This window comes from Lygodium microphyllum, chromosome 2 (genome assembly GCF_053477565.2).
Source record: "Lygodium microphyllum isolate KBCC chromosome 2, Lygodium_microphyllum_v1.1.10, whole genome shotgun sequence".
NCBI lineage: Eukaryota > Viridiplantae > Streptophyta > Polypodiopsida > Schizaeales > Lygodiaceae > Lygodium > Lygodium microphyllum.
In genome coordinates, this window is record NC_141136.1 from 74,142,389 (window position 1) to 74,169,633 (window position 27,245).

Consider the following 27,245-nt stretch of genomic DNA (forward strand, 5'->3'; position numbering starts at 1 on the left):
GTAAGAAACCCAAAATGTAGCATTTAGAGGAGAGAGAAGATGATGGCAATAGCTGCCGGCTGATGGTGACAACAACCAACTGATGGCAACAACTGCTAATTGTAGGCGAGAATACCCAACTGTAGGCAATAGCTCATGGAACCTGGGGATAGTTGCAAACCATGAGGAAGGTTGGAATCATGCGCTAGATGGTAGCAGGTGGTTGGTGGAAGCTCTGACCTTAGTGTCCTCCACGAACAGGGTAATGGGCAGTAGAGTTACGGCTCCTAAAACTTGCAAAAATGAGATTAAGGAAGAGTGGTGGGCTGCATGCATATTTATAGAAAGTTTGGGGCATCCAAATTGGGGTTTTTCTTGTGGGACACAATAACTCTCTAGGATCGGGTGTCTTTTTAAATAAAAGGTTATATTCATTAATTAAGCATGTTTTGGAGCTGTTTAAGTTAGGCTAATGCATTTTAAGCTCAACACCCTCTCTCAAGCCCAAAATTGAGCCATGAGAAATAAGCCCTTGATATATAGTTTCTCTTATGCCAAGGCGTTCCACCCCAAAGTAACTAGGGCATTGGGCAAAGGGTGCATGTTGACTGCCCAGTGACCTACCAAGACTATAGAGTCGATGGTTATTATATCAAAGGAATCCAAGTGATCACCCCAGAGAGGCCAAGGCATTGGACCAAGGGTGCTCGTCGGCTAGCCAGGGGCCTACCAAGTCCTGCAAAGGCGGATGGAATCAAGAATGGACTTTTTGATTTTTCTTTTTTCTTGGTTTTTGCATTAGGTGATGGTTTCAAATCATTTTTTATCCCATTGAGTCACTATGCCTTGAAGTATGGGAAAAATAAGGATGGATGGCCCCACTACCTTCATGCAACAAGCAAATAACAATCCCATACACCACTAGAAATGCCTAGGGATTCTAAGTGCGTGTTATGGGAGCACTAGACTATGCTCGAGAGGCTAGACTAGATGCAAGATTTGTTACAAGAATTTTGATTACAAGATAATCCTACGTAGGGGAACAAGGTACAATGATAACTTAACAAGATACGGAAAATCCTACAACCTAGAATTGTAGGTATAAACAATAGGACTCAATAGGATTTGAAGGATCCCACAAATCGGGACTATAGGTATGGATACAAGATATTAGAATTACAAGATTTCCCTTGATGGGAATGAACAAGATACAAGACAGTACTAGACAAGATCTCGTACTATGAGATTACAAGGTGATAAGACAACATTTGTATAATGGAAGACAAGAGAAGACTAGGTACCATGGCTAGACAAGAACTGGAATAGGAACTCCAGGTTACTTACTTGGAGGTCTTGACTCCTTGAGCTCCCAAGACTGGTATTGGCAAGATTGAGGAGCTCTGTGGCAAGCCCCTCCGTTTATAGTGTTGAAGGGGGACTAAAGATCTAGAATGTTCCATGATGGCATCATCGATGATGTAGACGATGACATGGCATATCTTCTAGAAGGTTCTATGATGACATGGCAAGGGTAGGTTTGTATGGTTGGCTCAAGGATGTCCTATTAAGGGTGTGTTTGCATGGGGTGTGGATTCATATGGAATGAGCAAGAATTAATCCGTACACTTGATCATGGCATGTTCGTGACAGTGTGTGTGTGCACCAATCATATGGAGAATATATAGAGAGAGAGGCAAAACGGGAAAGCAAGTAAGATAAGCAAAGCTAGTATGCAAGTATAGGAAAAGTAGTGCCTTCAGAGATTGCCATATGCAATGCCATGATTATGGTGGATCCAAAGTCGACCACTCCAAAGGTGACTGAAAAGGGATAAATGTGCATAGATGTATATTTACATGAACAGAATGCCGATGCATGGGGTAATGCAAAGGAGGATGCAAATATTCATGCTCATGTATAATGCGATGCAACGGTGCCACTTGAACAGTACCCTCGCATGGGAATTGTTCACTTGTCCAAGTGTTCTTTTACAATCACACCATTTTGACAATGCAGATGAAGTTAGAAATGTCCAGAATACATAATACATAATAAATAAATGCTTGAAAGTGAAAGGCTGTAAACATTATCACTATTACTATCAAGAGAAGGAAACCATCTCTCAAAGTGGAAGGAGAAGTAAGAGGGAAACACCCTCTCCCTATCAATCTGAAGAAGTAGAAGAGGGTGTACCGAAGATGATCCATGGTAGAAGATATTGGGAAACTGGCCAGTTGGCCGTGTTGGGCAAAATATATGTAAAATTATTGCTTGACGTCACAAACTCTAGGCGAATAGTGCTTAGCTCAACCTACTTTTTGGTGAAATGGTAATGAACTGCTCCGTGCCATGTCGGAGGGGTAATGATAGGATTCCCCGCAAGGGCAATGGCATTTTGGTTGTTGCAGTAGACAACTATAGGCGACTCACAAGGGACCTGAAGTGCAGCCAACAAGTTTCTCAGATAGACGACCTTTGTAGTGTCATCAAAGAGAGCTCAATACTCTGCCTTGGCCATGGAAGCCGCCACCATCTCCTGCTTACGATTGGCCCAAGAGATGGGTGCCGTGTCCAAGATGTAGAGGTAGCCGTCATGAGGGTATTGGGATCCCCTGCCCAAACAGAATCAGTGTACCCTTGTAAGCATAAACCATGACCATAAGTTAGTCCAAAATGATAGGTACACCTTAAATATCTTAACACATGAAGACAAGCAATCCAATGAGACATTCTAGCTGCATTAAAATATTGACTAAGCAAACTAACTCTAAGAATGTAAGATCTGGCCTAGTATGAATAAACTAGAGTAATTTTCCTACAATAGAACGATAGATATGAGTATCAAAAGGTTGATATGAAGTATCCTTGTGCAAATGGACAGTGGGATCTAGAGGCGTGGTGGCCACTGGTTGTGTTTGATTAGTGCAATACTATTTCACTAGTTGTAGGGCGTACTTCTGTTGTGACAGAAAGATACTTCCCTCGGATCTAACAATCTCCATTCCCAAGAAATAAGACAATAATCCTAAGTCCGTCATCTTGAAAGGTAGCACAAATCTTTGCCTTAATTTCTACTAGAGGTGCAAAATCTGAGCTAGTGAGTAGTATATTATCAATATAGAGCAGGATATAGCTGACCCGTGCGCTAGTGGTGCGCACGTATATATTTGGATTATAGGGGGTAGAATGGTATCCATGAGTCTGTAAGAACTTGTCTATCTTGTGATACCAAGAACTTCGCGCTTGCTTCAGTTCATAAGGAGCTTTGCGCAAGTGAAATACCTTGTTAGTCCTGTTAGCGGAAGAAAAGCCAAGAGGTTGCTCCACATAGACTTCCTTATCCAAATAACCATTTGGAAAGGCACTTTTGACGTCCATTTAATAGATAGTCCAACTGTGGTGAGCGACGAGCACAATCAACAGACGAAATGATGTTAGCCAAGTAGTAGGTAGGAAGGTTTCTTCATAGTCAATGCTGTGCTGTTGCTTGAAACCTTGCACTATAAGACGAGCCGTATATTTGTCTAAAGTACCATTAGCCTTTAGCTTGGTTCTAAAGATCCACTTCGTTCCAATGACCGGCTTGTGACGAGAACGATCCACCAATGTCCAAGTCCCATTTCGATCAATACTATCTAGTTCTTTCTCCATGGCCTCATGTCATAGAGAACCCTAAAGAGTCTCCTATCAATTGTTTGGCTTAGAATGTGCAATGTAATCAGTTGTAAACAACGATGTATATGAAGCTTGAGAGGTGAGCCAAGCAGACCTTCTAGGACCTTCTGAATTCCGATGGAAGGATCCCCGAATCCCGCATAATCTATTGGTAATGAGGTAACGGGTCTTGCAAAGAAAGCTTGGTAGCTGAAGTATTTGCAAGAAGGTCAAGAGCAGGTAGTAGACACGGCTCAGTAGGCACGATCTCAAATGATGTGAGTGAAGGTGAGGACGAAGAAACGAGTGCAGAGGATTGTACTATGTCCCTCTCATCAAAGACGGCATCTCTATGAATGATCACCTTGTTCATATAAGGATTGAACAAACGATAGGCTTTTGCTTTAGAAGAATAGCCCACAAAGATCAAGAGATCTGCTCGAGGGGTAGGCTTTCCTATCTTGTCATCAGGAGTGTGCATATAAGCATGACAATCAAAAACTCTGAAGTGAGAAATAACAAGCCGAGAGCCAAAGGATGCCTTGTACGGAGTCTTGTTAGGGACCACCATTGTCGGGCATTGGTTGAGGATGTACACTGAAGTGTTAACAACCTTCACCTAAAGGCACTCACAGGGAGTTGTGCTACAAATAGCAGAGAGTGTGTCATATTTGGGTTAGTCCAGTTTCTACGCTCTCTGACTCCATTCTGTGTAGTGGAGTTGGTAGAAGTGAGCTGGCATGCATGCCGTGCTCATGTAGAAACTCAGAAAACTCATGAGAGGTAAACTCGCCACCAGAATCACTCCTCATAGTACCCACATGATGACCAATCTAGTTATGAACCAGCAGCACCCAAGCATTGAAATAAGTAAAGGCATCAGATTTGTGCTTGAGGAAGTATACCCTCATGTATCTAGAGAAATCATCTGCTATCAAGAAGAAGTACAATGCACCATTTAGGTAGTAGCGGATGTGGGACCACAAAGATGTACATGAATGAGCCTAAGGGGTTCCACAGCATGAGTGATAGATTGTTGAAGAAAGGGTGTATGATGCTGCTTACCTAGTTGACATGCTTTGCATACCTCTCGAGAGAGTTTTAGGTGTGGAAGGTCCTCAACCATCCCCTGGCGTGAAGAGAGTCGTAGCCTAGATATCCTAAGCAAAAATGCCAAAGGTGCTTAGAGCTCGTAGGCTCTTGCGTACGTAGTGGCCAAAGCTTGGAAGTGATGGAACTTCAAAACATCGGCAGTCGGCTTGGTAAGAAAGTGTGTCATGTGGTAAAGGCCATTAGACTGTGCCAATGCCTCAAGCAATCACTAAATTAGTGTGAGAGTCTAGGACCTCGACTGTGGTTGCTGTGAAGAAAATTGCTCGCCCCAATTGACAAAGTTGCTAAACAGACAACAAGTTCACCCCAAGCTAGGGGACATGATAGACATCATCCAGCGAAGCAAGATTGGGACCTAGTTCAGTGGGAAAACTGATATGACCTTGGGCTTGAATCTTGACCGAGGAGTTGTTTCCTATGTGGACACTCCCGGCTGTAGGGGCTCGAGAAATAAAAATGTTCACTCTAGAAGTCATGTGATGTGTAGCTCCACTGTCCATAAGGCAAACATGTACTGACGTGCTCGGCTGTGACAAGCGGGTCTTTGCAGGCACCTCATCAGGAGGCAACTCGCAGATGTGAACAAGACTCTCATCCAATGTCTCTAAGGAGGAGACGATGTGGGCCTTTGCAAACCAATCAAACCAACCCTCTAGAGTTGAGTAGTTTGCCAACTGTGATGACGGACTGGTGGCAGTGTGAATCTGGCCTCTCCATTGCCCTGTTGACGGTGCCACCACCTTGCTTCCCTTGTTGGGGGTTACTTGATTGGGGTGTGGGGGTCCGATTCTTTGGGCTATGTGCGTGCCTATTGCCTTAGAGTAACACTCGTATTCATAGTGGCCAACCTTTGACAATGTTGATGATATCTATTCTTTTTAGATACATTCTGCCATTCGGATTTGAGTATAGATTGATTAGTTCCTTGGGATTCACTAGCCCTATTTTGATATTGATATTAGTTTGAGTGTTGTGTACTCTTGCCTTGTTGCCCCCCCCTGAGAAGATGCAACTAGAACCCTCTCTATCAAGGACGTGTCATGAAATTTATTGAATCGTGCGTAACACAAAAGTTGACACCCAAACTCATAAAATTTGGGTATCTAAGGCTGCGAAATCACCTGTCACACAAAATGGAAATATTTTCTTGGCAGCTTGTTAAGGAATAGGGTAACCTTATTGTCAGAGGACTTAGGAGCCCCAGTGATTGTGAACTCGGCAAGGAGACGTTGATACTCTGCCAACTTGACTTCCAAGTCATCCTTGTTTGTGATTTTGAAATTTTGGAGCTCATGATCCAAATTGATGTAAGGGGTCCTATCTCGAGCCACATAGTGGTCAGTCAAGTGTGCCCAATGCTCGGATGCTAAGTCAAAATGGTGAAGCTGAGAGTGAAACTTAGGCAACAAGCCCTGCATAAGCTCGATAATAGCAAAGGTGTTACGAGCCTTCCATCGCGACCTTGTATGGAACAAGAGTGGGATTAGGTTGGGGTTCCAACCCTTGCACTAAATCCCATAGGTTCTAAGAGTCTAAGACATGCCGTGTAGTTTGACCCATTGAAACGAGTCTTGTCATCAAATGCATGCTTGGTGGATGAGGAACTAGAACCATGAGGTGTTTGTGAAGATGGATAGATGGGATAAGATGGTGGTGGTGGTGGTGGATAAGTAGGAGGGGGTAAAGGTGGATGGGCAGAAATAGGTTGCTGATGTCCAATGAGTGCTGATTGTTGCAGAGAAACCGAAACGGGCATAGATTAGGGCATAGGTCCATATGATACCATAAGTGTAGGTGGAGGCATTGGGACACAATAGCCTTGTCAAAATGTCGGTTGAGGCACTGTAGAATGATCGGATGGTGCACTAGGTAATGCCATAGAGGCAAACTGCGATACCAAACGATCCACACTCGAGCATGTCTAGGATGCACTCTCAGAGGGATAGCCACAAAGTGTGTGTGTGGGAGGTTGAGTCCCCATTATAGGTACACCACCCGAAAATGGGTTTGTAGAGGTCCTAAAGGCCGTGTCTAAATGTGCAGAACCCCCCCGGTGTGGTGCATTGTGGTGAATAATGTGGTGCACTTAATGGAAGCAGAAAGGAAGGTACAACAGAAGATGAGGGAGGGATTGGTGGGAGCCCAGATGGATTTGTGATGGATGTTGTTGTGGAAAACATCGTTGGTTCCTTTTGTCCATTAAATGGATTAGATGGAGATGCACCTACTTCATATTGACCATGAGAAATAAAATCATTTGAAGGAAAAGGAAGGGTAGGGATACTTACAAGTTCTTCTTTTAGCTTCCTACCTAGTTTTGAGTTCATAAAGAAATATCTATCTTCCTCATACTCACAAACCAAAGCTTGTTTTAAAGAGTTCCTTCTTGATGAGTATCTCGTGATCCAATAGAAAATACAGAATCAGTTGGCATAGAATCTGAAATAATAGGGTTTGTACCTAGCATTGGAGAAAAGTACTGTGGAAGTGATGTGTAATCCGAGCTACGTTCCACTTGTGGATGGCCTGGTCCGCAGTGGAGATTTCAAAGGTCTTGCAAGTTCATTAGTTCTATGCACCAAATCTAAAGGAGAAATCTCAAGCTTACCTTCAACCTCATGCTGAGCCCTATGAATAAAGATGAGATCATACTCAACGGCAAAAATCTAATATGGTCTGTGGACTCCATGATAGGTTGATGGTTCTCTGCCTATCGGGCAGTAGCAAGCTAGGAGGCTTAGTCTTGATAATTTTTGTCCATGTTTGGTTGTGGAGATTGAAGCGGTGTTGTGAATGTGTTCGAAGTCATTTGACCTTTCTGTTGTTCTTGCTTTCATGAATGAGCTTTTTGATGAAAGGCTAAGGTTTCTTAGAGAGTACCTAGCTCTAATACTGTGTAAATAAATGCTCTAAATGCAAAAAGCACAAAACTAGTCATATGACGAAGCATAGACTAATAAACTCACAACACAGTCAGGGTTAGGATTAGGGTAACTCAGAGATAGTGAATAGAATGAATGATAAAGTGAATGAATAATGAATATACAATGCTCATGCATCAAACACACTATGCGGTGAATATTGAACCTCGAACTCTCATGTCTTTGGGATCAAGGCAGAGGTTATGAGCTATAGAGTGTGTCGTACTCCGAATGGATTCTGAATGGCAGCAAAGGCAGTTTTCGAGTGCTGAACACCAACAAATGCAGTCAAGAAAAGATGGATTCGATGCAAACGGCAATGCACAAGAGAGAAAGTGTAAAAAGGCAGGTACCTGAGAAGAGAGAAAATTTGCACGACAGCTGTTAGGTGCAAACACAATAGATAGTGGTGAGAGAATGTCAAGGCGGCAGCTAGAAATCCAAAACACAACATTTAGAGGAGAGAGAAGATAATGGCGATAGCAACTAGCTGATGGCGACATCCACCAACTATAGGCGACAACACTGAACTGTAGGTGACAACTCCAAGAACTTGGTGACAATTGCAAGTATGCGAGGAAGGCTGGAATTAGCGCCAGATGGTAGGAGGTGGTTGGTGGAAGCTTTGACCGCGATGTCCTTCGTGAATGGGTGTGGGCAACAGAGTTACGGCTCCTGAAACCTGCAGAAACGAGATGGAGGGAGAGTGGTGGGCTACATGCATATTTATAGAAAGTTTGGGACACCCAAATTAGGGTTTTGCATGTGGGACACAGAAACTCTCTAGGATCATGGGTAAGAGGTTTTATTCATTAATTAAGCATGTTTTGGGACTGTTTAAGTGAGGTTAATGCATTTTTAGCTTAAAAGAGCTGTCGTGGCAAATGTTTGTTGTAAATCGACCTTAAATACTGCAATTTGACCAGCATTGGTCCCAACGACAAGTATGTCGTCAACATAAAGTACAAGAATAATAAAATCAGATTCCTAATGTTGGATGTAAAGAGTAGCCTCGGTAGGGCTATTTTGAAATCCAAGATGCAATAGATGAGAATGTGTGTGGGCGTACCAAGCCCACGGAGCTTGCTTTAAACCATACAAAGCCTTCTTGAGACCAGAGACTTTGTGCTCAGAGCCTTTAACTGCAAATCCTGGAGGCTGAGAGACATATACCTCTTCGGTGAGATATCCATGGAGAAATGCCATCTTGATGTTCAGCTGATGTACCTTCCAATGAAAGTGGGCAGCAAGGGCAATAATACTCTTGATGGTAGTAATGCAAGAGGTAGGGGCAAAAGTCTCCTCAAAGTCGATTCCTTGCTGTTGGGCATAGCCCTTGGCAACAAGGCGGGCTTTGTATCTGTCAATAGAACCATTTGATTTTCTTATAATCTTATAAATCCATTTGGTACCTATAGCACGCTTGCCATGAGGCAAGTCACATTTCTCCCAAGTGTCATATTGATGGATGGAATCAATCTCAGCCTTCGTTGCTTCCACCCAATGATCATCTAAAAAAGCATATTTATAACATAAAGGTTCTTCATTTCATGTTGTTGCCACCAATGCACATCCAAGAAGATTATCTTGATCTTTGCGAGTAGAGGCTCGTGTACAGGCAGCCGAAGGAAGAGGTTGTTTGCTGTCCCGAAGAGTGTCTACGGCTAGTGAGGGACTCTTTTAGGCTGCTGAATTTCAGCCCTTGTATGCTCCAATTGATCTAGAATAGGGGGCTACTATTCAAACAAGGTATCATGATGCTGTTGTGGCTGTAAATCAGGCTGAATAGACTGCTGTAATGTATCTGTAGATGATGGAAATGAAGGCTGAGAAGAAGGATCAGCCATGGAACTATGGAAAAGTGGTACTAGGTTGACAAAGATGTCTGAAGCATCAATAGTAGGTTGTTTTTGACAGTCCAACAAGGGCTGAGAAGGATTTTCAGCAAAGATTATATCTCTGCTTAGGGGTTGATAAAGACGGTACCCTTTACTTTCAGGACTATATTTGATAAAAATGTAACGAACAGCCTTGTCATCAGGCTTATGCCTTTTTTGAGAAGGCACATGAGCATATGCCAATGATCTGAAAGTCCTCATATGAGAGTGAGAAGGCTTGGAGCCAGTTCATGCTTCATAAGGAGTGATGGCGCGTAAAGCTCTTGTGAGACATCTGTTCAAAACATAAGCGGTACATAGAATAGGATCGGACCAAAAGGAATTAGGTAAATTCTTACTCTTTAGCATGCATCTTGCCATCTCCATGAGTGACCTATTCTTCTGCTCCACTACTCCATTTTGTTGTGGGGAGTAAGGAATGGTGCATTGATGATGCAAGCTACTATGAAAACTGTTTGGAAAGATATTCACCCCCTTTGTTGGTGCAAAGGGTCCGAATGCGAAAGCCACTTTGGTTTTCCACCATAGCAATAACAGTCTTGAAGCAAGAGAAGACTTTAGACTTAGATTTCAGCCCATATACCGAAGTAAATCGGAATTTGTCATCTATGAATGTGACAAAATATAAAAATCCACCAATGGATTTGGTTCACATAGGACTACAAACTTCACTATGAAGGAAATGCAAAATAGATGGCGAATGAACATGAGAATCCTTAGGAAAGGAGAATTGATGCATCTTACCAAGTAAACAACCTTCACAAATGTGATTTGATAGTAAGTGAATTTTTGGAAGATCTTTGACCATATTCTCTAACTGAAGCTTCATCAATGCTTGATAGTTTATGTGCCAAGCCTTTGATGCCATAAATGTTTATCATAAAAAGATTCCTTTGTTAATAAGGCATTGCCAATAGGATTTTCAGCAAGTTCCTGATCATAAGTATCAAGACGATACAGACCTTTAGTGAGGGTGCTTGTCATGACAATGGAAGAAGAAATTTGATCATCATATAACACACATCTAGGGCCGTAAAAAATGACGCGAAACCTAGAAGTAGCAATGGCTGAAATGGCGATAGGATTCTTCTTGATGCCGAGCACATAGAGAATATCATGCAATGTCAAAGGAGTGCCCAAGACGGAGACAACTTGCACATGTCCAATGCCTTTAACTGCATAAAAGGCATTTTTAGCACACATAACTATAGCCCCCTTACATACATCAGAGAGAGATGAGAATAATGTTCAGCAAGAGGTGATGTGCTTAGATGCACCATTGTCGAAATACCAAGTAGAAGCCACATCAGTAATGGAAAAACAAGTATCATGAATAGAAGGATTATACTAACATTGAATGAAAAAAGTATAATCCTTAAACTGAGAATAGTTTGAGATCTCGTGTGTAAGAGCAAGATCGGGTTTCTTTTACTTCTTTTTTGATGCAATGTGCTTACGACATTCAATGATGTCATGCCTTGTCTTCCTTTAATAATTATACCTCTTAGCTTTGTTGACTGGACTCTTGGAAGGTTTGGAAGAGGATGGATTTGCATGGAAAGGTGTCTTCAATGTAGGAATGGTGGAAGAAGGATAACCAACATGAAAGTTTGCTGTTTTTGGACCAACAACCTTGTTTTTTAGCTTGCCTATGGATTTTCCACGATGATGGGTGGAAAAGGCCTGTTCAGTTGCCATGGTAGCATTGCGGTTGAGATTGCTTTGTTCTTCCTGCAACAAAAGAGACACAACTTGGTCGAAATTGTAGGTAACTTGGTTACCCATAGTTACTACCCACAAGGTGGTAGCAAAACCTTGAAATGATTTCGGTAGACCATTATTGAGCGATGGAAATAAGCTGCTTATCAAGAACTTCTTCATCAATATTTAATAATTGCTCAATAAGGTCTTTGATGCTTGTGAGATAGGCATCCATATTACCTCCTTCTTCGATGCGAACATCTTCCAGTTGCTTATGTAGGTAAGCAACACGCACTTGATATAATGATGGGAGCTTTTTCCATGCATCCTTGGATGTCTTGCATGATCATATGTATGGAATGATGGCTCTCTTCACAAATAAAGCGATTAGGGTGGCATACGTTTGGGCGTCACAACCACCCCATCGAATTTGATGTTGAGTGGGAGGCATCATCAAAGAAGAAGATGATTTAGCATCATGAGAGCCACCTCGCGATGTGGAAGTGAGAGGTGGTGCCGGTGTTGGAGAAGGCGGCTTTTGCTCGGTGTTGTTGGCAATACACAACAAGAACATGTTGCATCATGTAAGCCCACATTGGGTAATTGGTGCCGTTGAGGTTGTCATCAACGCTAGGCATGCCCAACAAATCATTATTATTGCTGGCCATGAGTGATGATCAACAATTATATAATATTTTCAAAGTGAAGAGAGAGAAAATAGATGCATGAATAATAATAAGTCACTGATAGAACAATTGCTGTTTGTCTCAATGAAGTCAAATAATGTGGTGAATAATAATTTCTCTTGCTGTTTTTCTGCTGAGAGGAGAGAAAAATATGTTGGAAGAAGAAGAGCATAGTTGAGAGAGATGGAAGTCGAGGAGGAGTGAGCGAGAGAGTGTGACGTCTGGAGAGAGAGTGAGCAGAGTGAAAGTACGATTCGGTTAGAGTGTATCAACAAATGTGTTGGTACACAAAGAATAATATGTATTTATACTTAAGGCACGTAAGGGTGCATTCACATGTACAATTTGCGTGTGTTATACACGGGAGGGTTAAACCGGGCCTTTATTCCCGATAATCTCCCACTTAAAGATCAGATGTAAACCTCTAACTAACCAACTCCCACTAGTCGTATGCATTGCTCGTGTTGAGCTTTGCTTAGACTTTTAGTGAGAACGTCTGCAGGGTTGTCTTGTATTTTGATCTTGGTCAATATGAGTTGACCATCTTCTAGAGTCTGTTTGATGAAGTGATATCGCACATCTATATGCTTTGTGCGTGAATGATACATCGCATTTTTAGCCAGATACACAACACTCTGGCTATCACATCCCAAAGTTGCAGTACCCATAGACATGCCAAGATCTTCTGCAAGTCTGCTCAACCATATAGCTTCCTTAGAAGCTTTAGTAGTTGATATGTATTCAGCTTCAGTCGTACTCACTGCAACGATGTTTTGCAACCTGGAACTCCAAGAAACAGCTCCACCAGCAACTGTGAAGACATACCCGCTGATGGATCTACGAGTGTGCAAGTCACCTGCCATGTCTGCATCACAATAACCTTGCAAACTAAGTGCACCTTGCCCATAGCAAATACACTTTTTTTGTGTACCCTTAAGGTATCGAAAAATACACTTGACAGCCTCCCAATGTGCTTTGCCAGGATTTGACATAAACCTGCTAACGACTCCCACTGCATGAGCAATGTCTAAATGAGTAGCAACCATAGCATACATAAGAGTGCCACAAGTTAATGTATAAGGAACTCCCTTCATAGCATTTGCTTCCACGTCATCTTTTGGGCTGTTGGCTTTGGTAAGCTTGAGAGAAGGAGGTAAGGGTACCCCAAAAGGCTTAGCTTCAGCCATGTTAAATCTATCCAGTACCTTTCCAATAAAAACAACAATTTTTCATTCTATCTCTACGAATCCTCATGCCCAAAATATGCTCTGCATTCCCCAAATCTTTCATGGAGAAGGATGATTTCAATTGATTTTTGAGAGCATCCAAGCTAGTCTTTCTTTTCCCAGGTAGTAACATATCATCCACATACAAAACAAGTATGATGGGGCTGCCATCTGTATCCTTTTTCATATACAAGAAGCAATGATCTGCATGGCTGCGTGTAAACTCATGAGATAGCATAAAAGTGTCAAACTTTTTGTATCGCTGCCATGGTGCTTGCTTCTGCCCATACAAGCTGCGTTTTAGCTTACACACCATCTGCTCTTTTCTAGGAACTACAAAGCCCTCGGGCTGTTTTATGTAGATTTCCTCATCAATGCCACCGTGCAAGAAAGCTGTTTTTACATCCATTTGATACAACTCTAAGTCTAATACAGCAGTAAGAGCATATGCGTGTAGATCTGCATACCCAATGATCAACATTTTCAGGAATTGGGTTTACATTTGGAGATATATTATTTTCAGCATCTATTTGCTTCTTTAAGCCATTTTCAGCATGCTGTTCATGCTGTACAGCACCTTCATTTTCATTTCCAGCACCTGCATTTTCATAATCAGCAAGCCTATCTTGCTGTCCATGACCTCCTTGTGCTTCTATTTGCTGTCCATCATCATCTGGCTCAAAAATAACTGGCTGATCATCAGTTTCAGCCTGTGGTACAGCACCATGAGGCTCATTTTCTGAAGTAATAGGTGGCTGTAAACTTTGAAATTTCACATTTTTCATATCTTCATTAGAGGCTAAAGTACCTTTCAGTAATCTTGCCTCATTAAACACAACATTACGGCTGTGAATAATTTTCTTGGACTGAGGTAACCACACTATGTAGCCAAATTCACCCTCATCACCATAGCCCATGAAAATGCCTTTGGTGGATTTTGGGTCAAGTTTGTTCCTCAACTCATCCTTAAACGTGCACAAAAGCATCACAACCAAAAATGTGTAAATGGTCATATGAGGCCGATTTGCCAGACCAAACCTCCTCAGGGATGCCATTATTTAAGGACCTGTTTGGAGAGCGGTTGCAAATGTGAACCGCGGTTTTGAGTGCCTCTCCCCAAAATGCATGAGCGAGATTAGCAGTGGACAGCATGCACCGCACTCTTTCACATAAAGTCCTATTATATCTTTCAGTCACCCCATTTGAAGAAGGGCTGTAAGGGGTTGTAAGCTCTCTCTTAATACCATGCAAGTCACAAAAGGACTTGAATTCAGTCGATGTGAACTCACCCCCATTATTAGTTCTCAAGTATTTCAGCTTTTTACTTGTCTGAGTGGTCACAAATGTATGAAAAGTTTTAAAAACAGCAAACATTTCACTTTTCTTATTTAGCAAGTACACCCAAATATTCTTGGAATAGTCATCAATAAAGGAGATAAAATATCCAGCACCACCCAATGATTTCATGGGCATACTACATACATCAAAATGCGCTAAGTCCAAGACATTTGACTTACGAGAGACGCTAGAGTAAAATGAATTTTTTATTTGCTTTCCAAACTGACACTCATTACAAAAGTCAATTTTAGAGCCTTTTCCATTAACCCTCTTCAGAGAGGTAAGGACATTAAGTCCTTTTTGGCTCATATGGCCTAATCTAGTATGCCATAACTCCAAGTGGCTGCAAATTTCAGCAACTGCAAGAAACTTGCCATTTAAGGCTTTACAATGCAAACAATACAAAGTGCCCTTTTTGGTTTCTTTTGCAATTAGCATGGAACCCTTTTTTACTTTTCACAAACTACCACTAAACAGTGTGGTGTAGCCATGCAAGTCAAGTTGACCAATAGATAGTAAACTCTTTTTAATGCTAGGTACATATTTGATATCTTTCAACACAAGCTTTTGACCATTGTCGAAAGACAAGTGTACAGTGCCAATCCTATCAATGTTGCAAGCATGGTTATTTCCAAGATATACCTTTCCATAACTGCGTGCATTGAACATAGCAAAACACTCCAAGCAAGGAGTTATATGGAAAGAGGCACCAGAGTCTACAATCCAAGTCTGAGTGACACCATCATCAACTGGAAAGAGTGCATCAATCACATCAGCCTTGGTAATTCGCATATCCTACATGTGACATACAAGGGCATCATAATCAACTACACATAATACATCAGCCTCTGTATTTGAAAGATCCTCTATGACCACACTAGAGGCCACATTGGACTTTTCTTTGCCTTTGGTTGTCTCCGATGCATCTGACTTTTCTTCCTTCTTCTTTTTATCTCCTGCATTCTTCTTTTTCTCTTGTTCCTTCTTGTAGTACCTGCAATCAGGTTTCTTGTGGTCCTTTTGACCACCACAGTGATAGCAAGTAATGTCACTCTTTTTCTTTTCAACCCTGCCTCTTACATTATAAGTTGAGTTGCTGCCTTCTCCACTAGACATACGTCTAATTTCTTCATTCAAGATAGAACCCCTCACCCTATCATATGAGAGATTGGGGTTATTGCTGAGTGAAACCACCAAGGTCTCGCAAGAGTCAAGCAGTGTCATGATCAAAAAGATCGCCCTCAACTTATTATCAAAGTCCAAATTTGCATCTTTGAGCTGATTTAAAATCCCTATAAATGCACTCAAGTGCTCAGCTGTAGGCTTTGACTCATCTAGTCTCATATTCACCAACTTGTGCATTAAATGCACATGATTAACAGGTGTGGTGATCTTATAGATAGTTTTCAGCTTCTCCCATATTGCATAACCTGTATCTAAACCCTTAATGTCTGCCAGAATGTCATTAGTGACACCCATCTTTATGTAAGCCACAGCCTTTTTATTCACTCTGGCCCAATGTGCATCAGACATTAGTGTGGGTTTATCTTCTTACAAAGCATCCTCACAATCCTTTAGGAACAAAATGCCTTGCATACGGTCTTCAAAGGTCAAAGCCATGACCATCAAACCGTTTGATCACCATCAAACTCTTGATGTCTGAACTGGAAGAAGTTGCAGCCATTTTATCACGAACACAAGAGTAAATGCACTAATCTGCAAAAGCACAAGCTGAACCAGCAAAAAACACTGTTGTCCTTTCTCAACGAGAAATAAATCTCTACTATTTGTACATGAACCAGCCACCACATAGGCAAAAAATGCAGAAATTTACCAAATTTTGTGCGAATCCCCAAAATTTCAAGTCCAAAAGTGCATAAATGTCAGCCAATCTGACCGAGCTGAGCAAAACTTTGCCAATACATGAAAAGCCCCAAATTTCTGGGATCCAATGTCAAGAAATTTTACTCAAAGAGGGGACATGCCAGTCCAGGCATACCTCTCTGCAATGAGGAGATGAAGCAAATAGATGCTTTCTTTTTGGTGGGGGTGGGGGGGGGGTTGTATTTGGGTTGTCTTTAGTGGATTGTAACGCTCTATACTCTCTAAACTGTGAAAATTTTCATTTCACTTTGCCGTTTCAAACTGTCTGGAATCGTGCAGTTGACTAGATTCTGTCAACAGATGTAGATTGACCTGCAAGCTTCCGCATGTAACAGTCCCTTCCTTTCCCCCTGTCTAAGGAAGGAAGGAAGGGTTTTCTTAGACTACACACCTAACTTTTAGTGGAGTCGCCATTCAAGGGAATTCTTTTTGGAAATCTTTCACAAATTCTTTCATCTCCTTGTGAGGGATGCACATTTATGAGTGACAATAAAAAATTCATGCATGGTTTTTTTTTCTTTTGTCTACTGGGGAATTTTCATGTATGAAAGATGAAATTTTAAAGGGTGTGATTGTGAACTTAAGTAAATCTCAGTTTTTTGGATATGACTTTCCTCTGTTTTCTGGGATTCTGCAAATATATTTTTTAGTCTATGTTTGGCATTCACGAGAGCTCTTGAAAGTTTGATCAATTCTGGATAGTGCAACTTATTGTTTGGGTTACTGCTTTTCAGTTTCCATGTTTAATTTATGAGCAAGCTCTCAAATGATTTTTGAATCATTTTAGGATATAGAGGAGTTATTTGTGGGATGGATCCTCTATGTTGCGTATCTCATGCGGCTTCAGCAAAGAATCTTTCTCGTGGACAAAATCAGCCATTTTATCAGGTTAAAGCTTGAAAATTCAAGTAATCTGATTTTGTCACTGGAGGTCTATTTTGAGGAGGGAGAAGGTTAAGTATAGAGTAGAAGGCCTTAAAATGTTAACAAGGTTATGATGATAAAGGCATTATGTATGAACTGAATTCCATATATATGTAAAGTCTCTTGGCCCATAAAGGACCATACGAACAAAAATGCTAATTAGGCTAGACCTCAAGCACCTGCCGTTTACTGTCTTCATCATATGTGGTATGCCAGAGGAGTCAATATCTACTCCCCAAAGTTCTCTCTTCTTTTTTCTTTTTGGTTTGGGGGGAGGGAGCACTATCTGGAATTGAAAGTGTCTAATCTTTAGCAACTTAGCTTCTCTTACATCAACATATTTTGATGCTGGACTTAGAGTTATGGTCGTTCAAGTTGCTGCAGGTTTACAAAGTACTCTTTCTACTACATTAGTGTCAATTGGCATGCTAAGCTACATGGCTTTTAGGGAGTCCCCCCTTGTGTGCAATAATCTGTACTAGATTTATTCTTGTGTCTATGTAATATCTATTGAATTTGAAGTGTATTGTAAGAGGTTTGCTAGTTAGTTTGACCTTCTTTAGTTAGCCTTGCTGAAAAATGCTGCTAGCAATACTTGTAGTAATCTATCTTGTGGGACTATATGAAATGCTTTGTGGAAGTGCTCAAAATATGAGGTGTTGTCAAAAGAGTCCAAGTACAATGAACAAGATGTAACCACTTGCCTATTTAAGAGTCACAAAAAGGAATGCAAGTTATCTAGCCTTTTCCATAATGAATGGTTCTCTCACCTTTCCTTCACTTGGTATCAGAGTATGTTTAGATCCTTTCTAAGCATGTGCACATAGGATTGGCTTCTTACCACTCTCATTGCCTCTCACCTGTCTGTGATCCAATCACTTTGTGTCCATCCATCCGTATGGTAGGGATTCACTACTTTCTTCTATTGATCCTTTGATAGGGAAGTAGCATAGAGTGATGTATAGCATCCGACCTTGTGAGATCTCTACCCTCACCCACATATAATGAGCATCAAGATCATGTGCCATGATGCCTATCTGGTCTTGTAGACATGATTGTTTGAAAGCAAGCTTGTCCCTTGGTAGACTGGGCTTGCTAATGGGTGATTTTAATGTGTGTGTTGACCCTTCACAGTCTAACATTGAGCACTCAGTGATGGATGCACCAAAGGCATAGAAATAGGGAATGGCCGTTTCGGCCTATAGGAACGGCCTAACGCGTTCCAAACCCTCAGAGGAGGTGAAACGGCCAAACATTCTCTGCCATTCCCAAGGCCGTTCCCTGCCATTCCCCCTGTTGTTCCCTATTTGGAACTGCCGTTCCAGGCCTGTTGACCAAAAATTGACGTTTTTTCTAGTTTTTTATTTTTGCTTGTGTCACACTCCTACCACGTGTTGACCCATCTCCATCGCCTAATGTGCACACACTAATCTCTCTCTCTCTCTCTCTCTCTCTCTCTCTCTCTCGGGTTGAAGATTCAAAGTGTCAAGACAACCCATAAGCCAATCAGAAGTCCATGCAAAGTTTAAATTTGATGCATTATTAACTCTTGCAAATCACAATCAAATTTCAGCCTATCCTCAATTTTAAGATAATCATCCATTTATATTGTCTAATTTCAAGGGAAATTGGGATAATTGGGGCAATTTAGGGCAATTTGAATCTATGGGGTAAATCAAGTGAATTTTGGGACATTTGGGTCAATTTGGAGCATTGAGGGGTATTGGGGCAGTTAGAGGGACATTCTTTGGGGCAACTTGGGTCATGCAGGGCATATTTGGGGCACTTAAGACATGCCTCGTTCCTCCTGTTCTCGTTCCCGTTTCCAGTTCCAGGTAATTATGACCAGAGGGTTGTGCTTGGGATGATTTTGCATTGGCCATTATTAAGCATGATCTAGGGTCTTGGCTGTGCCCACTAGCTTCCAGATTCACCTTTCATTTAGTGCAACATATGATGACATGGTTTTGCTTGGATCATATTAATGTTATGTAGGATGATTCTTTCTTGCTAAAGATTTTAGAGATGAGAGTATTGCGGCAACATGCTTTAGTTTATTAGTTTCCTCTATAGTTTGACGTGCTTAGATAGCCCATTACTGCTTTTGCACAATTTCTGGGTAGGCTTCCTTTGTGCTTTAGGTCCTCCTATTTGACCCATGCAATCTTTAAGGGTCACATGGGACAGCTGCTTGATAGGTTTTTTGCTTGACTTTCCATGTGCGGCCAATGCCTCCTTTGAACAGTTGATTTGAAATGTACGGAGGTTTGCTTGGCAATATGGAATTCACCATGCTTTGCTTTGTAGGTAGTGTATGCATGTTGTTGAGGAATTGCTAAAATTTGGTTTGTTCCATATTGCTTGAGTCTTCAGACAATTCTTTCTCGGCTCCATTGTTAGTGAGATTAGCTGATCTTGTTAAGCAGTTTCAGTGTGACCTTATCAACATGCCAAACTGAAAGCCTTGACCCTCTATGTTGTTGAGGGTCTCATAGTCCATATCCATGTGCCAAGATCCATCTTTCGTTTGCACCAAGAGGATTGGAGAGCAAAAAAGTGAGGATCTGGGTCTCATTAGACCCTTCTCTAAGAGCTCATTTACATGCTTCATAGTCTCCTCTTGTGTTGAACTCACAAGATGGGGTGGTCTATTTTGAGGTGAGTTCCTAGGAATGAGGTCAATGTGATGATCTTCTGGTCTCTTTAGTGGTAGCTCATTAGGTAAAGTGCCTACAAAACAATCTTTGTACTTCTTTAAGAAATTTATTTACTCCTCATTCATATTTAAGATGGACTTATTAGTTCTAGACTCCTTGTTAGAATATTTGTAAAAACCAATTGTGAGGAAATATACTTTCTCATTACTTTACAAATTTGTACATGGGACAAGATGGGAATAGAGTTTCCTTCAAACCCCACATCAAAAGATAGATTTTTACCCTTAAAAACAAATCTAAATTTATTTTAATTCCAATCAACATTGGCCAAGATCTCCTATGACAAAACTGTCATGATTTACATAGTCTCCTATTTCAATCCGTAGCTTTCTAAAGATTGGAGTAACTTGAGATTTTATTCCTTGAAAAGCAACACTTGACATTTTTGGCGTTCCAAACCTCTCCTTTTGTAGATGTAGAGTTTGAACAATTTAAGGATGGATATAAAGATATGTAGCCCCTGTAAAAAAATGAATGAGAATAGGCTAATTAGCAACTTTCCTCTGATGGAGTTTCATGTTGTTGTAAGGATTCCTTGGATATAGAGTTTGCTTGAGGTGCCTTTTGGGGCTGGCTTTGCTTCTTTGCCTTGTTAGGGCATTGACCAGCCATGTGTCCTTTTTCTCCATGAGAGAAATGTCGCCCTTCTCTTTTATATTCTGCTAATTGCTGATATGCTAGCTTCTTTTTGAATGGTAAGGATGGTGTACCTCCATCCTTTTGCTTTGGCCCTTGTTGATTGGACTTCTTTGGTCAAACATTATGGTCTTCTTCTTTTGTGGTTCTTTTTTAGAGAACTTACTAAGCATCCATGGCATATGTAGTCCTTTAACTTCTAGGGCCACATCTTGGGCTGCTTCTAAGGTATCAAGCTTTGTCACCTTGACAGCTCGCTATACCGTTGGATGTAACCCATGGATAAACTTTCTCATCTCCATATTGAAAGGAACTTCATTAAGAGATATAAATTTAAGAGAAATAGTTGCAAACTTATTGATATATATTTCAACATTGTCTCCTTGAATTTGCTTCAGCTTATTTCATTCTTGTTGCATATTGGCTTCAAAGAATGAAGATAGAAACTTTTTGTTGAACATCTCCTTAAACTCTTTCCAAGATTTGGGTTCCTTTCCCTCTTGAACAACTTTGAGCCACCATTTTAAAGTGGCATTCTTCAAATGCAATTATCCTAATCTTTGATATTTCTATATAATCATGATCAACAAAAGCAAACTTTATGCTTTTCTCTCCAAGCTTTAAGTCTCTTTTAGTATTGTTTTTCTTTGCTAAAAGCATCTTTGAAGATTTAGCTACCATGGAAATAGCCGGTTCTTTGGCTTTCTCCTTATTCTTCTCCATGGAGAGATTTTTGGGACAAGAGGAGGTAGCTTGTGTATGATCAGATATTGAAGTCACCACTTGGGTAGATCTACGAATGATAGGTGATGTGTTACCATGGAAGAGCAGGTTCCCCCTCTCAATATGGTGTTGACTCTCTTCTTTCTCTCTCTTTCTCCCTTTGTCTTCTAATTTTCAAGGTGATAATTTACCAAGTTGGTAAAGTTCAAAGTATTGTTATTCTCACGTTCTTCCCCTTGGTATCAGAGCAAGGACTTCTTCCTTACAAGGACTTTTCTGGGTCGACAAGATCTTTAGGCTCAATGATTCTCATCATGTTAAGAGGCGAAGAGAAGAATTTTGGCCAATAACTAGAAGGCTCGTGACACTCTATATCTATATGTTTCTCTGATTATGAGAAGATACAAAGATACAAGGAGTTGGAAGTGGATCAAAAAATTTAGGCTTTGATGAAAAGAAGGGCTAAAGTACGCGTTGAAGTGAAGGTCTTTGAAGATTTCCTTACTAAGAAGGCTCTTGAGACAGATGATATTATGGTTGTGAAGCCCTATCTCAGCATGAAAGCTATCAATGTTATTGATGCAACAAAGCCTATAGGATTTTATTGAAACAAACCATGGGCACCAATTGCTTGAACCATATACAATGGGCTGATTTAGTGCAATTCTGAAAATTAGGGTCTTGTAACCCTAATTTATGTAGACTATGGATAGTAAGTTGATTTTCTTCTTTAATGCTTGGATTTGATCAAGATAAGTAGAAATAACTTCTTTAATGAGTGCTAGATAAGTATATATAAGCATGTGGTTGAAATTTCAGCGTTAGACCTTGTTGGAAATGAAGAGAGAGACCTTCAATATATAGGTGTGGGGCTTGGGTGCTCAAAAGTAAAAAGTGAAGGCTACAAATGACAAGCGTTTGCTGAAAATGTCATATGTTGAGCAAAATGACAAGTGTAGGGACACTTGGCTCACAAAATGACACATGCCTTCTTCTAGATATCACGCCACTTTGAGAAGGAAGCTTCTAAACATTCTACTCTAAAAATATCTCAAATGTTTAAGAATTTCATATAGCTGCTAAAGACAAAATTGTTCTTTGTGAAATTCTAGAGTCTTTGATGTCAACATAATTTTCATTTCAATAACTTTAAAAAATAGTAGTCTCCTAAACTTTAGGAGTTGCCAAATTTGGATTCAGGAAAGCTTAATTGTATAGGTTTACTAGTTCATGGTTTGTTTTTGTGATCATGAGCATTTGGTTTCGCTGTCTGAAACCACTCATTATGCGGGCTTCTAGTCAATGTGAGCACCGGAGTGAAAAAGTCTTTGTCATTGGGGCTTTCTAGTTAATCAGACCGCCCGACTAGACTTTTTGATTTCTCTTAGGTATCTTGTCAATGATGACCCAAATATAATTATAGGCCATTCTAGCCTTTGGCCACCCTTGTATGAAAAGATAAACATTTAGCAAAAATTTTAAAATACTCAAATAATATACTAATCACTTATCAAGTTATATCATTATCAAATTAATTTGAATAATTGAGCCAATACATCTTGGTAATAGTTGTTGATATACAAAAGGTTGGTTACATTGATCGTTACTAAATATCAAAGTATGATGTGCCAAAAGATCAGTGATATATTGTGAAAAGAAGCTAAAGGTGATGTATAAGAAAAAATAATGCCCATGTAGGGATATAATAGGAGGGTCAAGTAGCACATGTCTAGCTGTGTGGCTGAATGCTACACCGATATTTAGTTTCATCTAGTTTGGATTGGTGAGTATAGTATGTCGTACATATTTCATGAAATAGTATAGGGAGAGCATTCGGATTGATCCCTCAACTTTGTCTTGTGCTGCTCGTGTCACTTGTGGATCTCCCTCATCTCTCTCTGGTGTAGCATTTGTGTCTGGTACCATTGTATTCATGGTTGGTGTGCTGCTATAATCTGCTTAGCTCTTTGGGCTATCACCCCTCTTCATGTAGCTATTGTGTATATAGTCATTGTTTGGAAGAAATCAGTAAGCTATGATTGACATTTCCCTCTTTGTATAGTGTCTGCTTGTAGTAATGATGTGTAGAGCCTTTGAATCTCGACTAGGAATTGGCTCAAGTAGCACTGGTTGGGGGATTCCATGACTAGTTTGAGAGAGGTGTCTCCTCCAAATAGCATTGGGGTATCCAGCTTGAACTGTGCTATAGGCTTTGCATTTGCAGATATAGTGCCTTGAGTTGGCCAATGGCTACTCGCATCTCATGTGGCATGTACACATGCAAGTATCTAGTCTCTAGGTCTCTCAATGAAATCATCCGCCGTAGTCCTCAAAAAGTGGTCCTTGAGTATGACATATTCGGTGGAAGGGATTGTTGGAGTGAAATCCATGTATGCTGTATGTGAAGTTGGTGAAGGTCATGGCCACATGACTAAATTTCTCTTAGTGTAGGAGATGTGTATGAAGGGGGGAGTCAGGATCATATTGAAAGGGGGAGGGATGGTATATGTTGATCTTGTATCTTGTGAGCCACTACTCAACTTGTGCATACCATGAGGTCTCATGTCTTGCCTGAGCTAGTTGTCTAGAGGCCTCGAAGGCTCTTCTAGATAGTCTATCTAGATGAATGTCGTGTACTCTATGTATGAAGTCGATGGTTTGAAGAAGGGCCTCAATCATGAGGGGAGGGGTAGCAAACTCGGCTATAACGATCTCATGTGGTACTAATGGTTTGCTGCAGATCATCTGTTATTGCATGAGCAGTAGCAAAGAAGGACTCTACCACAACCCAACACAAGAAGACGAAGAGCATACATCAAGCTACCTACAGCTGAAGCATAGGGTATCTTGGCCATTTCAGTCTTTCCATCATCTGATGTAGGGGTATCATTTGCACTAAGTTTCACATATGGAGGCAATGGTATACTAATGGCTTCCCCCCCCTCCATATTGAAACATTGCAAAACTTTAGTGACATACTCCTACTGTGACAGATAAAGAAGATCCTTCGATCTGTCTCTGAGTATACGCATGTCAAGAATGTAATTAGCCTCACCAAGATCCTTCATATCAAAGCTATTGTGTAAACTTTGCTTCAAGGAGTCCAAGGCATGAACATCCTTGCCTGCAATTAGCATGTCATCCACATACAAAACCAAGAGAATATGGCTGCTATCTGCTGCCTTCTTGGTGTATAAGCTGTGATTAATTTAAGAACGATGAAATCCTTGAGATTGCATGAATGTATCGAATTTGTGATACCATTCTCGTGGTGCCTGATTCAATCCATACAAACTCTTGTTGAGTTTACATACCATGTGCTATTTTCCCTCTGCAGCAAAACCTTCAGGCTACTGCATATATATCTCTTGATGTAGATCTCTATGTAAGAAAGCGGTTTTTACATCCATTTGTATGAGTTCCATGTCTTCAGATGCAACCAAGCCCAAGATGGTTCGCAAAGTAGTCATTTTGACTACATGAGAAAAGATTTCATCAAAATCAATTCCATGTTCTTGCTTGTACCCTTTAGCAACTAGGCGTGCCTTGTACTTTGGCAAAGAACCAGAAGTGACTTTCATTTTGTAAACCCACTTGCAGGGTAGTACTTTTTATCCTTTTGGCAAATGTACCCAATCCCAAGTGCCATTCTTCATGAGGGATTCCATCTCTGATAGCATTGCTTTGTGCCATTTTTTACTCTCCTGTTTGTCCATTGCTTCGTGGAAGCATGATGGGTAAACCACAATCTGTAAAATGACATAATCAGTCACATAGTTTACACAAGGAATGAACCTATCTAGCTGTTTTTACACTTTGGTTGACTTGCAAACCCAATGGTCAAGATTTGGTGGCTGTTCAGCTTGCAAATCTGCATTAACAACTTGCGGTTTTGCAGGTTCAGCATGCTGTACAGCTGGTTCAAGTTGTTCCAAAGGCACATGTTCTTGCTGAATTTGTGGGATATCATGGGCAAATCTTGGTGATGATTTTCAGCATCATTCCTTGCATTTTCAAGGACATTTACAGTAGGTATTTGCAGTTGTCTAACACGCATTCTTTGTTGTCCTATTGGTACATTCTCCCGGGATACAACCCTTCTGACCTCCTCTATTCTTTTGGGCTGTTTGTGCATGTGATCTTCTCGGAAGATAACATCATTGCTGTGTACTACTTTTCTTTTCTCGGGATTCCATAATTGATACCCCATCTCACCTTCATCACCATATCCTAGGAAAATACGTTTATAGGACTTTGGCTCAAGTTTGCAGCATTCTTCCTTGCGAATGTGCACAAATGCCTTGTAGCCAAACACTCTCAAGTGAGCATACGAAGGTGGCTTTCCCGACCACTCTTCTTGAGGGACTCCTCCCCTGTCCCCTCCCAAAGACCTGTTTGGTGACCGATTAATCAAGTGTACGGCTGCCATAATGGCCTCTGCCCAAAATCCATGGGGTAAAGCAGCATGTGACAGCATTGTATGGACCTTGTCTTGAATGGTCTTGTTCATAGGCTCTGCAACACCATTTTGGGGCAGATTATGAGGGGAAGTAAGCTCCCTTTTAATCCCTTTGCTGTCACAAAAGTCCTAAAAGGCTTTGGACACATATTCCCCACCATTGTCAGAGCAAAGGCTTTTAGCAAGTGCGAGGAATTTTTTAAATTTATCCAAGGCCTTGTCTTTTGCGACAAATTGGATAAACCCATACTTTGCGTGTGGCATCATCAACAAAGGTAATGAAATACTTATTTCTTTCTAAGGATAATCTTGGCATTTGACATACATTTGAATGTACCAACTCTAATGGTGAAGACTTTAGAGAAAGAGATTTTTTATGTGACGTTTGAGCTTGTTTATCATAAATACAATGATTGCACTGTTCAAAATCAGCATACCTGAAAGACGGTAAATATTCCAGATTGACTCATGTGTCCCAAGTGGCTATGCCATAAAGAAACACTTGGCTACTGAGTTATGGCGACTACATGGTCATGCACACTAGATACATGCAAAGGATACAAGGTATCACTTTTGGACCCCTTGGCAACAATGTGAGAGCCCTTACAAATTTTCCATTTGCTATCTCCAAAGGTGGTGTGATAACCTTCATCATCTAGTTGCCCTGTGCTTATCAAACTCATCTTGAGTTGAGGTACATATCTCACATTATGCAAAACAAACACGGAGCCATACTGAAATTCCAGTTTCACACTGCCAATGCCTGCAATTTTACATGCATAGTTATCCCCCAAGTGGACAACACCACGTACACCACTATTGTAGTTAGAGAACCACTCATGATGTCGTGTGACGTGAAAGGACGCACCTAAATCAAGTATCCAAGTGTGCATATCATCCTCAAAATTTGCAATCAATGCATGTGCACTCAAAGAAGAAGCAAGAAGTACATCACCATCACTGTCAGTATCATGAGTGACTACATTAACCTCTTCTATTTTCACATTGCTCTTCTTTGCATGCTGGCTTTTGTTTTTTTTCAGCCTTGTTGTCTTCAGTGTTTTTGTTTTTGCCCTTCTCTTTCTTCAATTGAAAATAGTCCCGTTTGTAGTGCCCTTTTTTGCCACAATGATGGCACTCCACATTTTTTCCACGAGACTCGTTGCGTGCTTTATTTTCAGAACTGCCCTTGTGCTGAAATCTACCTCTAGTGTGTAATGCATTAGAAGACTTGTTTGCTGAGTTATTCTGCCTGTGGAGTTCTTCCATCAGTAAAGAACTCTCCACATCGGAGTATAATAGCCGAGCATTTGAATTAGTCAAAGCTGTCGTGAAAGTATCCCAACTTTCAGGCAAAGTACATAGCAAGAAAGTAGCCTTGAACTC

General features: G+C 40.8%; 1 protein-coding gene across 3 annotated transcripts in view; it reads left to right on the top strand.

Annotated features, from left to right (window-relative positions):
- The window catches only part of LOC148039893 (uvrB/uvrC motif-containing protein), a 93,454-nt gene that overhangs the window by 26,007 nt on the left and 40,202 nt on the right, over positions 1-27,245 (top strand). For all 3 annotated transcript variants that reach the window (XM_087695065.1, XM_087695064.1, XM_087695066.1), the window contains one exon: positions 17,188-17,288. In XM_087695065.1, the coding sequence (XP_087551191.1) occupies positions 17,188-17,288 (101 nt within the window). The remainder of the gene's footprint in view (positions 1-17,187; positions 17,289-27,245) is intronic.